The sequence below is a fragment of the Zootermopsis nevadensis genome, unplaced genomic scaffold, assembly GCF_977971745.1.
Source record: "Zootermopsis nevadensis isolate Lab colony 2312 unplaced genomic scaffold, Znev_1.0 Znev_ptg000018l, whole genome shotgun sequence".
NCBI classification, from domain to species: Eukaryota; Metazoa; Arthropoda; class Insecta; order Blattodea; family Termopsidae; genus Zootermopsis; species Zootermopsis nevadensis.
The window spans coordinates 6,519,225-6,532,645 of NW_028259150.1; the positions used below are offsets into that span (position 1 = coordinate 6,519,225).

The window sequence follows — 13,421 nt, forward strand, 5'->3', positions numbered from 1 at the left end:
AGTGCAAGAAGTTATTATTTTACTGATACTGAGATTCCAACCTTTGTAAGTTATTCAGGACATTGATGTAACCACAATTTTGTTTGCACCATACAGCTAATTTTGTATGGTACTGCTTCACTGCTGCTGTGTATCCATTACAACATTCCATACTTCTACAAGAAGTTTTGATTCTGTGCCAGCTTTGATTCTTTGGGGAGAAAGATGATAATGTTACCTATCATTTGGATGTCTTGTGGGAAATGGATTCACCATATTAATTCTTTCTTGACATTGTTCTGTTCTAGTTTATTTGTTTATGTACTTGTTTTCTTATGTATTATTTTACCTTCACAACTCAAATTGAATCTAAGAAATTAATTTGGACACTTCTTATTTCTTTCTTGGCAGCATTTCTTGAGACAACTACATACATACATACATACATCTATCTTTATTAAATTCCATGTATCCATAAGATAGTTAGATAACAATAGGATGTGGAAAAAGTCATAATAATAATAATAATAATCTATGTACCTTAGGGACAAGGTCTGTCTCAGGTATTATAATAATAATAATAAGACAAAGAAGACCCCCATTTTGGGAACTTCATACATCATATGGAAGACGCTTTCATAAAATAAAATTATATAATACATGTGGCACTTGCTAAAAACAATATGAATCCCGGAAATAGCTGCTGCCTTATGTACCTTAGGGACAAGGTCTGTCTCGGGTACATGGAAGTACATACCCCGTAAAGTGGTGAAGAGATGGGATAATAATAATAATAATAATAATAATAACAACAACAACAACAATACAAGACATATTATAAAGTACAATTCATACTATTATATAAATTTCACATAAAACAACAAAGGGTTCACCTAAAGTAATGATAAATTACAAATAAATCTACCCATTACATACCGAAGATAAATTATCACTTATTTGTAAATAATAGAAATTCATTGACAGAGTAAAAGGAGTGTGTAATTAAGTATCTTTTTAATGCAACATTAAATTGCTCCTTTTTATTCACAAGACTTGTGAAACTTGACGGTAGACTGTTGAAAATATTGATCCCTGCATAATATGCACTCTTCTGAAAACATGAGAGGTAGGCAACTGGACTATGAAGCTGAATTTTATTCCTTGTGTTGACACTGTGTACAGCAGAATTAGTTTGAAAAAGTTCTTGGTTATTTACAATAAAGTTAATTAATGAGAATATGTATTCACAAGGAAGAGCTAAGATCTAATCTCTTAAATAGACTTATACATTAATTTCTAGGTTTGACATCAGCCATTAATCTAACAATTTTCTGATCAGCACTGAGTGAAGATGGCACTTCTAAAGCCCACGATTTGTGTAGGGACATTTTGTACAGATATTGTCCATTGGGCGTACTAAATGTACGATGTTTTGGAGGCAATCTCCACTTCTAGGTTTGTGTAAATTTATCATCATCTTGATAACATTAGACATTTTGGAGTCAAAATGAAATATTTTCATGTTCCGAACAAGGAAGTAGAATATGTTTCTGGCATGAACAGATAAAACATGAAAGATATCATGTACATAAATTATTTGTACGATGTAGTTTAGTAACCAATAAGAAACCATTACATTTTGCAGCATTACAGTGGAGCCAATATTTAAAATATAAGTGTCTTTTTGGTCAAACAAATTCTACGAATGTATGAACTTTATTAGTATGTAGGATAATTAAAGGTGAGTGAAATTAACTTAGTTAAAACTGGCGTATAATTTCTATGCGTATGTGACTTTGACTTTGAATGTATATATAGTAACAGATTTGTACTGATATTTTCGTTATTGGTGACCCTGTTTCTACAAGTTCTTACAAGCGAGGTAGAGACGCTGTAGTCAGGTAATGCATATCCGGTTGCTTAATTCTTATTTTATTTAGCGTTTTGCTTTTGTTTTGTTAAGAACTAGGTATACGGGAGATAATGTTCAAATAAATTATTACGTCTTTTACTCGTCCAAAAACACCAACAGTTTTGATGTAATGCATGACTTAAGACATCCATTCAGTGACGCATAAATGATAGGGAATCAACATGGTAAAAAATAGTGGGCGTTGTGTTACAAAAGCGAAAGTGTTTATTTAAATGCTATAGTAGTGAGTTATGTAAGGCTGTAAGTGGTCTCAAACTGATTACAAATGTGGCAAGATCGAAATGTGTTCGATGTAAACTTAATTGGATTTCCCTCAAGAATTAACTTGTGTAAAAGTTTTTTAATTTCGTTTTTATTTAGCTCATAGACCAGTGTGCCGTGCAGGATGTGAAGGAACTAGAACAAGAGTGTAGCAGTGTTTATATACAATGTTTGACATAATACCAACATACCATATGTGGGAAGTACATAAATTTGAACAGAATGTGAATATCACAGGCATTTACCCTGTTTATAATGGAGCAGTAAATAAAATATGCATAACTTGTATTGTGATGCTTAGACATTATTTTTCAAAGAACTTGCAAGTGGGCACATAATCATACCTTATTAAATTGGATCTAAACATGAACACATGTTTGGTCCATTTCTGCCACGTAGGTTTTAATAAGCCCGGGAATGTTTAATAGCCTAACTAACTTATGTGGGCAGTTCATAGCTAATCAGCTACTCAGGGAATTCTTATTGTTACAGAATTCAGATTAATTGCCATCAGTGCAAGAACTGTCATTGGGCTGTTATGAGTAAGCTCAGTCCAGTAAATATGTAACTTAAATCTTGGAAGCATTTCTTGCTTTTGCCATGCATCCTACATGTGTGGTCCATCCTGTCCTTGAGTTAATCATCATATGTAATGCACAACTATAAAATTATTTTATTTCTTGAATTATTCAGGCATTTGTTTTAGGCCATCAGGATGGCTCCTGCTGAATCAACAAAGACAGAAGGCTCTTGCTGCCATAGGAGTGTTGTACAATTTGTTGAAATTAAAAATGAACTGAAAAATATAAGGCAGACAGTTGATCTTGCTGTTAAACTGCTAAGTGTGAGTAGCTGTAATCTATTAAGGAAGTTAGTGTGAGGTAAAAGGTGAGTCTTTTCAATGTGAAACCTTTACATAACAGTACCAGTGGAAGAAAGGGGAACCTCAGCAAGGCCCATTTGCTTGGTTCTGCTTCTCTTCCCCATTGGACTAGTCGGAGCTGTGCCTTGTCCATCCTACTGCTGTATCCACTGCAGTATTTCTGTGTGCACCACATTCATTACCTGTTCATGATGGCAGCAAGCTCTTCTGAAACTTCAGTCAATTGCATGGTGCTATGTCTGAGAAGACATGTTTTAATACTTGTTACTGTTAGAACCTCAAATCTCACCAGTGTTTGTGGTGTTGTAGTACAGTAGAATTTGAGGTTGTAGCACTGTAGTCTGGGGCAGTGACCCTGATGATGGAGATAGCAAGGGCCTCTGAAACATTGGTAAACTTGTGCCACACTACACTGTGCTACAACCCAGAAGACAGTTATCTTACTTTACAGTACTTGAACTTGGAGATATTATTTAATGTTGTAGACAGTTTTTTCTTCTTCTAAATTATGAAAAAGTTAAAATGTACAATTTTAAAATGTCGTATTTTGTAAGTACTGTCATTATCAGAATCTGCGTATTCTTGGTAGGTTCTGTACTGTTAGAGTATCCAGTTGCTGTTTGTTACCTGACTAATGTTTGTAATTTGTTTGCTAGGGAAAACAATGGACCTGTCGTCAGACAGAACACTAAATAATAATAACTCCGCTAAAATTTTAGCCCACATTTTAAATTCAAGATTTATGGATTTATGATCTTTGTTCATCGAGTATTCTGAACAAAACATGTTCCAGATATTGGATCTGTTTCCATCCTGAGGTGAAATGGTGGGGAGTACAAATTTGACCATTGGTCCAATGATTGACATTAGCTCTTTTAACAGGCACACTTGAGTAGGTATTACCCACCTTTTTTTCTACTAGAGAATGGAAATGGATCCAGATGCTGAACAAACTCCAGAAACACAGTGATACTGATTGTAATATACCATCATTTGTGCCTTTTGGTTTAAATGTACGGAATATGGAGAACTCTTTGGAATTGATGGAGTAATGACCTTCATGAGTTTAAGCTTTAGAATTTAGTGCTCTAATTGGCTCTTTACAAATATTATGTCTGTTTTTGGAATGGGAGGAAAACATGGATTGTATAAAATTTGTTTGAAAAGCATATTACTGTAGTTTTTAAATGAAGTAATTATGTTTTCAGAAATTGGTTGGCTTGGCACCAAATGACATTCAGGCAATGGCCAATAACGGAGTTTGTACCCCTACATCATTACCAGTCATGGACTGTCTTGCTAATATCAACAGTACATCAGACTGTGGGTTAAGAAGGGATACAGCCAAAGAGCCCATGGACATAACTGTAAAACAGGTTGCATTTACAGAAGCCATTTCTGCGAAAGTGGAAACTGCAGTGAAAGCTAAGAATGGTAAAACATTTTGTGAAAATGATATTGATAAAATAACTGTTGAAGCTGGAAATTTGAACACAGATGCTGAAATAGAAAGAAATAAAGCAAATGAAGCTAAGAATGATGAAACTACAGTGGAATCAGGGAATGATAAAGGTTCTGTTAAAGTAAAGGGGGACAAAATCCCGCAGGTTAATAGGCCTCCAGACTCTTTCTCGTCGCTGTCTGACCATTTAACTACATTTGTAAAGACTAATCTTGCCACTACATCATTGTTGGAAAATCCAGCTGTTAACATTTCCAAAGATTGTGCTGCAGTTTCAGGAAAATCAGTCACATCTGATTGCCACACTGTAGTCATAAATTCTGACCTCTCAGTGTGTGCTGTACAGTCAGGTGCCAAAGATAAAAAGACTGATACTGCCTTACAACCTGATGCTCTGCATCATCCAAGTTTGTCCAAAATGACTGGATCAAACATGTTACCAGCAGCTTGTGATATTGGTGTATCAGCATTGAATGAAGTTTGTACAGATTCAGCAAATCCCAAGACAGTGGTTACAAACACAGGAGCAGGTCTGAATGTTGTGAAAGTGAAACAAGAGCAACCATCAGAATATGATGATACTGATATGAGTGTTTTTGCCAAAAATGGCGAAGAGAGATTACAGCAAACTGAGGATGTGAAAATGGATCCAGAGGTAATGCCATTTGTATTTGGACTATACCCTTTCGATAGAAAACAGATTATATCCAAGATGATGAGTTTTTGTCTCAGAAAAAAGTAAAATTGTTGACTTGATTTATTGTATGAATGGGAATTTAATTAAAGTAACTGCATTTATTTTGCCCAAACTTCATACAAACTCTAAGGATAACCACATAACCCTGACTTTACTGGCAATATTTGAATGTCATTGTATAGGTAACAGCTGCTGCTTCATATTTTATAGGCCCGATGTTCTAATCTCAGTTAATGTTTCATATCATGGAGGTAGAAGGTGATAGGAGTTACACTATATTTAATTCATGTTGTCATTGCAGGGAGTGTTTATAAGTGATGCCATGCTACCTGTATGTGTCTTGGTGAAAAAAGAAGATGGATGTGTTACCAATAATAGTCTGGAAAATAGCACTACATCTTGTGTTGACAGTAACAATACAGGACAGTTGAGTGGACAGTAAGTTTAATTAAATGATGTTATAGTTGTAATGAACAAAAGATTTTCTGAGGTAATTAACTTTCATCTAACAAGATGCCACAGTGGCAACATGTCTTGCTAGTATTTTATGATGTACAGTTTGAGTCCTGGCCAGAAACGTTTTATTCTTTTTATTTTCTTTGTATGTCCCGCGCCGTATCTGCGCAATCTGAGGCTTCATGCTTTGGACTGGTGATACGGAATGCGCGCCGGTTCGAGTCTCAGGGAAAGAAATTTCTCATGAGATTTTCGACCAGTGTATGGGACCGGTGCCAACCCAGCATCGTGAGGAAATTGGGGAGCTACAATGGGTAGCGTAATCCGGTCATGAAAACTAGCAATGGCTGGGGGTTTGTCGTGATGACCACACGTCGCTCTATATCTGGTTGGATGATCGTTCACCTCTGCTTAGGCATGTGAATGTGAGGCCAGCAGCCAGCTAGTCAGCTTTGGCTCTCAGAGGGCTGTTATGCCACAGATTATTATTGTTATTATTTTCTTTGTATTTTTGCAGTAACATAATCTTTTATTCTGTTCTGCTTCATGCAATGTGAGGCAGTATTGTAATTGTGTGTCAAACAGCTTCAGGCAGAGTTTCAGAACAGATTTAATAAATAAATGATCAATCTGAAGGTGCAGGAAGAAAATTTTGTTTTCTGATGTTAATATTTAATATTGAGCTTTAATTGTTTCATATGAAACATTTGTATGAAACATTGTAACACCGCGGGTGAGTGGATTTTGTTAAGTGGTTAGTAGATGTAAGTTGTGTTTATGGGGCATGCCTCCCAGTATATACCTGCCCATGCAATGACTTAAAGGGATCTATTCTTGAAGTAGTAACATCAATTAGGCAGATTCTGCTACTCTCAGTGGTAGATGATAACAAAAATGATGACCACACAGTTATATGAGTTGATCTGCCCAATTGGTAAAAATTTCAGCTGTATTTTAAACATGCTTTGAGTCATATAAGATTATACAGGGCTTTTCAAAAGTCGATGTGCAGTGTTTTGCCTTGGTTATGATCTGCCGGTATTGCCAAGTCATACATTAGTTCATGATCACAACTTCACAGTGACTTTTAATGTACTGTATAAGAACATCCTGCATATACAGTATTGTGTGTGTGTGCACACAAGCATGCACATGCAGTATACATGTATTTTTCCTTCACATTGAAATCTTTTGTCTTAAACTGTTAACACCTATTTATGAGATCATTTGTTTCTTACGCAGGAATACTGTTGTAAATACTGGTGATAAACTACTTGCTTGCAGTGATCCCCCAAACCAAGTAAGCATTATTAGCAAATAATATAAGCGTTTACCATGCTAAATTGAATAGGGTTGCATGTCGAACTGTATACAGCACAATCTCCATTTGACATTGTGGAATGCAGTGAATTTTAATGCTAATTGTGGAAAGTGCTAAATGAAGAGAATTAATTAATAATTGAGATAATGAAAGCTGAACACTGAAGTAGCTTCAGGAAGAACTCACACCAGCTTTCTTACTGCACAGACTTCATTGGTAATAATCTTTTGTTTTCAGTGCCATATTTGGTAACGCAAATTTTTAACCCAATAGTGCAGTGCAGTTACCCACTTGGGTTGGTGTGCTGAACTTATGCACAGATGCACAATTACATCCTAGATGAGCAAGAATTTTCACTGTCTTTAATTGTAAACATGTTATAATTTATTATTGTTATTTAATAATTGTATTTGTGAGAAGAAGTTAGTTAATACATTGAGGTTTCTAATTCTCATGGCAATGTATGAAGATGGCTTTCTAGAGTTGTGCTGTGTAGTGTTAGGAGTTTACCAAAATTTCAGAGTTGCTTGCTGCCTCCATCATCAGGGTGATGGAGGCAGCAAGCACCTTTGAAACATCAGTAAGCTTTACCAGAGTATGAGGCAGGACAGCCCATAAGACAGCTGTCTTGAAAACCATTCTAATCTTTCTTTGTTCACTATTTCTGTGAAGATCTTGTTGCAGTCCTGTTACTTTCTGCTTCATTCCTTTGCCCATCTCTGGGTTTTGCCTTTGAAGAATATATTTCAGCAGCATGTCCCTCTTGGTCCATTTTGTTTCAGCTCCAAGCTATTAGTATTGGTATGAATTCGGAATAATCTGTTTCTTGTTGACAGGTGTCATCACCATTACGTCCACTGCTTGGTAGTGCACTTGTTTCAAAATTAAAGCAGAAGATTCAAGAAAAAATTCAAGCTGCAGTTTATGCAATAAATGAAGAGAGGAAAGGTAGTGAAAGTCAAAATGATAATTTATTAAACACTAACAAATGTATAGAAATTCCACATTCATTCAATAAGGACTCTACAGATTTGAAGGAATTAATGGCAACTCAAAGTAAGTTTTGCCAGAAATTTTATCAGTGCAAGTCTTGTGCCAAAATTTTTTTCTGTAAGGTAGCTCTTTGTGTTCACAAGAAACGTTGCAGGGGTTTGCAAAAACAGTATCATTGCAGTTTTTGTCCCCTCATATTTAAATCAAGAGCAGTTTTATTCATTCACCAACAGCTGCACTCTGCAAAGAAGACGAAAGGTAGACATAAATGTGAAATTTGTGGACGAGAATTTATCCTCAAATCCACTTTGAGGAAACACAGGCAATCTCAAGTATGTAAAGGATCCAGAATGAAGTGCTACAGGAAGTTGCCACAGTATTTCTGTGGTGAGTGTGGACAGGGTTTTTTAAATTCTACTAACTTAGAATTACACCAAAAATTACACAGAGTTGACAAGGTAGATTCCGGCAGGAGAGTTGAAAAAACAAATACTGGAAATCGAGGTACTCCGGTAGTAGTTTCTAGAACTGCTAGACGATATCCTTGTAGTTATTGTAATGAAGCATTTATAGATCGACGTTCAGTGACATTACATGAAAAATTACATACTGATAAAGAGTTTGCAGCATTTGATGAGGAGAGGAAAATGATCCAGAGGAGACACCAGCTGACAATGATGTTACAAAAACAGCAGCAGCAAAGCAACAGGAAGAAGTTTGGATGTGATGTTTGTGGTCGATGTTACTCAATTGAACTGCTGTTACACATGCATACAAGATTGCATCATGCAATCTCATAAGTAGAAAATGGCTCATACTGCTGTGCCAGATTACCAAGGGCATAGTAATTCAGTGGTGAAAGTGGTTAACTTCAGTATACCAGTAATATGATCTTGTGTTGCAGTATTATAATGTGTCCTCTTTATGTTATGTTAGTTTTGTTTACATTCTTTAAATTATTAACCATGAAGTAATAAAAATAAGGTTGCCATGCCATGAACCATATTGTGAAGTGTAGGTAAAGCTTTATGCATTCTTTAACCTTGGCTCTAAATGGTTACAACAATAGTAGTTAAGACCAAGGCTTATCATGAAACTAAGAGGGGAGATTATCATTTCCTCAGAAATGATGAGTTGAAACTGGAAGAGGGTCATTGCCTAACCTTGAATTTCAGGACATGAAATGGTTATTATTTACTTTAAAACTCATTGATGTATTATCTGTATTCCACAGTAGTGTGTATGAATATGTACGTTCCCTGAGGAAAGGACATGTTTCACAAATATCTGTGAATGAGGTGCTAAAGATTATGTACTCATATGAGTACTGAACTAACTGAGAATGTTGAATTCTAATCCTTGGGTTTTAGTGACTGAAGTATGGTGTACAGCTTTGGCTTTCATGGATGAGCCATGTTGAATGTTAAAGTTATCAAGCATTTTGGCAAACACTGCAGTTGCCCAAATTGATTATAGTAAGTAATGCCAAAGAAATGCAAGAACTGTGGCTGTTCAGTGTCACTTTCATGGAAAAAGAATTAATATTTGTGTTTTCTGATAATAGTATCTTTTTATGTTGTGGTAGACTGTACCATCTCACTTTCATCATATTATAAATAGTGTCTTATTGGCAAAAGATGATGTATCAAAATGGGAACATAGTCTATTGTACTGCTATCTAATGCAAAAGTGCCTTTTATAATGTCTTATATGTTATATCATGTATTTTCTGTACATAAAAATACATATAGAGAGTACTAAAGCATATTGCATCCAACCTCCTTTTTCCCCTGCTTTTAAGATTGTACATTGTTCAGTCTGTATAATATTTGTAACTGGTAGATGATTTATGTTGTCATTGCGATGCCTGATCTTAATTAATTTTACTCATGTTTGTTGTGGGCAATTATGACAAAATTTATGAACTGTAAAATTCCAGAAGACAGGTTCTGGACAAGCACATGGTTTTATATGATGTGTGCCCTGATGTGGAACTGTTGAAGTTATATATTGGCCCTCATAACATTTCTAATGAGTGCCACTTCTCTGTGGTCTTTACGTTCATTTATCAGTTTTTATTGTATCACATTCATCTTGTGTTGAACTTTTGTTGCAGGTATTCGAGCTAAGCATTAGCAACATGAAAGTCTCTTGTTAACAGATAATTAGGAATAGAGGAATGTAGTTTTCCATGCATTTTGTTAATTATCATGTATCATATCACCTGTTTCATGTCAGAATTGTAGATATTAATGGTGTCTGTATATTTTAGTGTGTGTGTCTTGGATGAAGGGGGGATGATGTACTGTGAGCCATTTTGAGAACATTTATGAAGTTCCATTTTGAGCTGCATGTGAACTAAATGTGTTGTATTGGGTCAGTATAACCAAAATTAAATTCACTCAAATGTTGGTGTAGACTCTCCCCATATATAAAATTTAATCAGAATCTGTTAAGTAGCTTCCAAGATCAAATATACAGATTGACCTATTATTCATTCATTGTACTTTATGCAAATGATACATAAGAAGGAAATTCTCTGAAGAATCAGATTGTAGTTATCAGGGACATGGAAAGGAAATACACTGTACTACTATAAGTAGAGGAAAATAGAAGTTTAGTGATGTTTCAGAGGTGCTTGTTACCTCCATGATTGGGCAGTGAGATCTTGATGATGGATTTTGGTATGTTTGGCATATGAGCACCTGCTGTGTTAGGTAACCAATTCTTCCTTGAAAGTACCATTAAAAGTATAAACTTTAAAGTATCGTATTCTCGAATGCCACACATAAATATCAGGATAGGTAAATTGGTCAAAAAAGGAACTTGCTCTTAAACATTATGCATTTTGTTTTACTTTTAGAAAATGTTTGCAACATTGTGATTTTTGAGCCCTTTTATTATTTTGACCGAGATATGAGTACGTGCCCATATCTAGCAATGGCTTGCTACAAACCGTACTTTAAACTTCCATCATATATGAAACCTTACCGAGGAACAAATTTTCTCCATTAGTGCTATCAATTGCATTTATTTTTTGAGCATCATAACTTTAAAGAGTGAAGATATGTAATATATAACTGGTTGTCCTTATATGTTACAGCTACTGCGTGTATTTCGTTACCTGACGGGATATGATACTGAATACATTATTTTACACATATGAAATTATTATTTGACTAGGGTTTTACTTCTGTATCACTGACAACATAGGACAATCTGTTTACATAAATCGGAATTTTGGTTGCTATGACAACGGTCGAAGGCCATTGGTCAGTGAATTCGGATTCGAGTGGAATATGTCTTCAATTATACCTAAAAGCTAAATAATGTGGGTATGGAGCATTATGAAATTTATCAAGTGCATTTAAATGTCGCTCTGAATGCCAGTATATATAAACACACACAATACAACTGAAAATAACAAGTTCCTATCCATATTGTGTAGCGCGTTCAAGCAACTAGGCACTATGCATATGTTGGCGACATCTATTGGTAAACCTTGAAAGCTCATTCACTGTGACGAAAGTCACGTGACTCAATAGAGTTCCGAGGAAAGTTCATTGCTGGGATAACGGGAACATTTTCGTGTGGTTTGCATGAAATATAAACATGGGAAAAGCAATTATTCGAAGATGAATCTAATGGAAGAAAAACATCACAAAAGGTGAACTGGACCGGCCATGGACGTACTTGGGGAGGATCAAGCTCTACAGGCCGTCCTAGGTAAGTTAATCTGAAACTACATTCACTTTGGTAGGCGGTGTTGACGGATAGGAAAGTATCCCGCTGTAACAGCAACAGCAGCAGCGTTGAGAGTATATTTTCGATTACGTATTTGCCACCTAGATTTTCAATACGCAGGCATATTTCATACCAAATGTTTGACATCTAATTCTTTGTGTATGATTAATGGCAAAAGGTGTTTGTGTAAATTAAAATATGAAAAATTCTCGGAACACATGCAGGAAGCAGTAGTTCCTTTCTTTACTGTCACAGACTACTAGTATATTACCTGCAGAGTGACCTTGGAAGCAAGAAATGTGATCTCTGTCAGTTTAACTGCATCATCAACTTCCACGCGGCGTATTTACGTGTTGGTTGAACAGGTTCTAGAGCCCAACTATCTGTCTCGATGTGAGGGTTCTTTATTGCGATTTTGGTGGAAGGCACAACACGTCAATGTGGATGGACAAATTTATAGTATTATTTATATTCCACATCGCGAAATAAGAAGAAAGGAAACTTGTGTTTTTGATTCTTTCCTGCCAAAATGTAAGTGAATACGGTCATTTGACATTTCATTATAGCATAACACGTTTTCGTAAGAACCTCATAATTTACTGTGCTGTCCACACGCATTAAATGATCTTGCTTAGGCCAGTGGAAGGGGTTGAGTTAAGGTATGCCAAACACTTTCTAACTAGGCTCAAACATTTTCTGCTTTCCTTGTTTAGGACTTTTCCATTGTCTGCTTATTAAGCCTTAAATACCTTAAAAATTCCGTTCGTTATGGAGGACGAATCTTAGTATGTGTCTTCCTTCATATTCAGATAGAAAGGGGAGATAAAGATAACCCATTAATTTAGTTATGGTGGACTTGGTCAAGAATAGAACACGTCTCTCCCCATTTTACCTGAAGAGGAAGAAAGGATTCATCTTTGAAATTTAGTGGCTTTTGAAGAATTTAAGACATTTTAAAACCATTTTTGAAAATTTGATGAGGGATTAAAGAAAGTAATAATATACTACCATTCCCAGAAACATTCACCCAAGAAATTTCCATTGCATGAATCACTGCAGTTATATTTAACAGAATTTAGTTTTAAATTATGTGGTCAAACAAGTTTGTGTTTCGGTATTTGTAACATTTATGGGGGGGTCCTTAGATATATATTTCTTCATCATATGTGTCTGTTCTACTTACACTAATAATAAACATACTTTCATGACCTCTTCGGTATTTTAGGTGGGAGGGGGGACATAGTCCAGTGCCATCTCATTAGTGACTGAAAGTTTAGCATTGAAATATTAGTGACATCCAGCTTGTGAACATTGTTTTAAGTTCTGATAGTTACTTAGTAGTAGTTGGCATTTTCCTAAAAGCTTCTTTTACCAGTTTTGTAAAGTGTTTTCCTTTCACAGCTTTCTTGCTCACCTTCTTCCATTACCTTTTGGGTACCTTTTGCATATTCTTCTGGCCATCTGTCATCCCTCATGAGCATTACGTATTCATACAGTTTCAGTTATTTCTTTCCCATGGTCTTTGTTATTTTTTCTTGAAGGATAGAATAATGATCGTTTGAAGAAAATGTTGTAATGCAAAGTTTCATAATTTGTATTATTCGCCTTGTATAACTACGTAGATGAAATCAACAGGTCGGGAACAGTTCGTTTTACGGGATCCAACAAATTAGGTCTCTCCCTCTGTAACTG

General features: G+C 35.5%; 2 protein-coding genes across 6 annotated transcripts in view; both read left to right on the plus strand.

Moving 5' to 3' along the window:
• Positions 1 to 1,819: 1,819 nt before the first annotated feature.
• Positions 1,820 to 9,750, plus strand: LOC110832972 (uncharacterized). Of its 5 annotated transcripts, none has more exons than XM_087351233.1 (6): positions 1,820 to 1,880; positions 2,880 to 3,017; positions 4,265 to 5,173; positions 5,517 to 5,653; positions 6,914 to 6,971; positions 7,829 to 9,750. In XM_087351233.1, the coding sequence occupies exons 2-6, from the start codon at positions 2,889 to 2,891 to the stop codon at positions 8,783 to 8,785; spliced, it is 2,190 nt and encodes a 729-aa protein (XP_087207359.1). In that variant the 5' UTR covers positions 1,820 to 1,880; positions 2,880 to 2,888; the 3' UTR covers positions 8,786 to 9,750. The 5 variants fall into 5 exon arrangements, with proteins under 5 accessions (XP_087207359.1, XP_021926179.2, XP_087207357.1 ...); XM_022070487.2 differs by having other exon boundaries at positions 1,837 to 2,241; XM_087351231.1 differs by having other exon boundaries at positions 1,837 to 2,076.
• Positions 9,751 to 11,514: 1,764 nt separating this feature from the next.
• Positions 11,515 to 13,421, plus strand: part of LOC110832994 (uncharacterized) — a 116,510-nt gene continuing 114,603 nt past the window's right edge. The window contains exon 1 of the mRNA XM_087351230.1: positions 11,515 to 11,711. Coding sequence (XP_087207356.1) covers positions 11,669 to 11,711 — 43 coding nt within the window. The 5' untranslated portion in view covers positions 11,515 to 11,668. The remainder of the gene's footprint in view (positions 11,712 to 13,421) is intronic.

Excerpts from the sequence above, each read along its gene's own strand:
- LOC110832972 (XM_087351231.1), top strand. Across the intron at positions 3,018-4,264 it reads TTGCTGTTAAACTGCTAAGT|AAATTGGTTGGCTTGGCACC; the intron begins GTGAGTAGCTGT and ends TTATGTTTTCAG. Across the intron at positions 6,972-7,828 it reads GCAGTGATCCCCCAAACCAA|GTGTCATCACCATTACGTCC; the intron begins GTAAGCATTATT and ends TCTTGTTGACAG.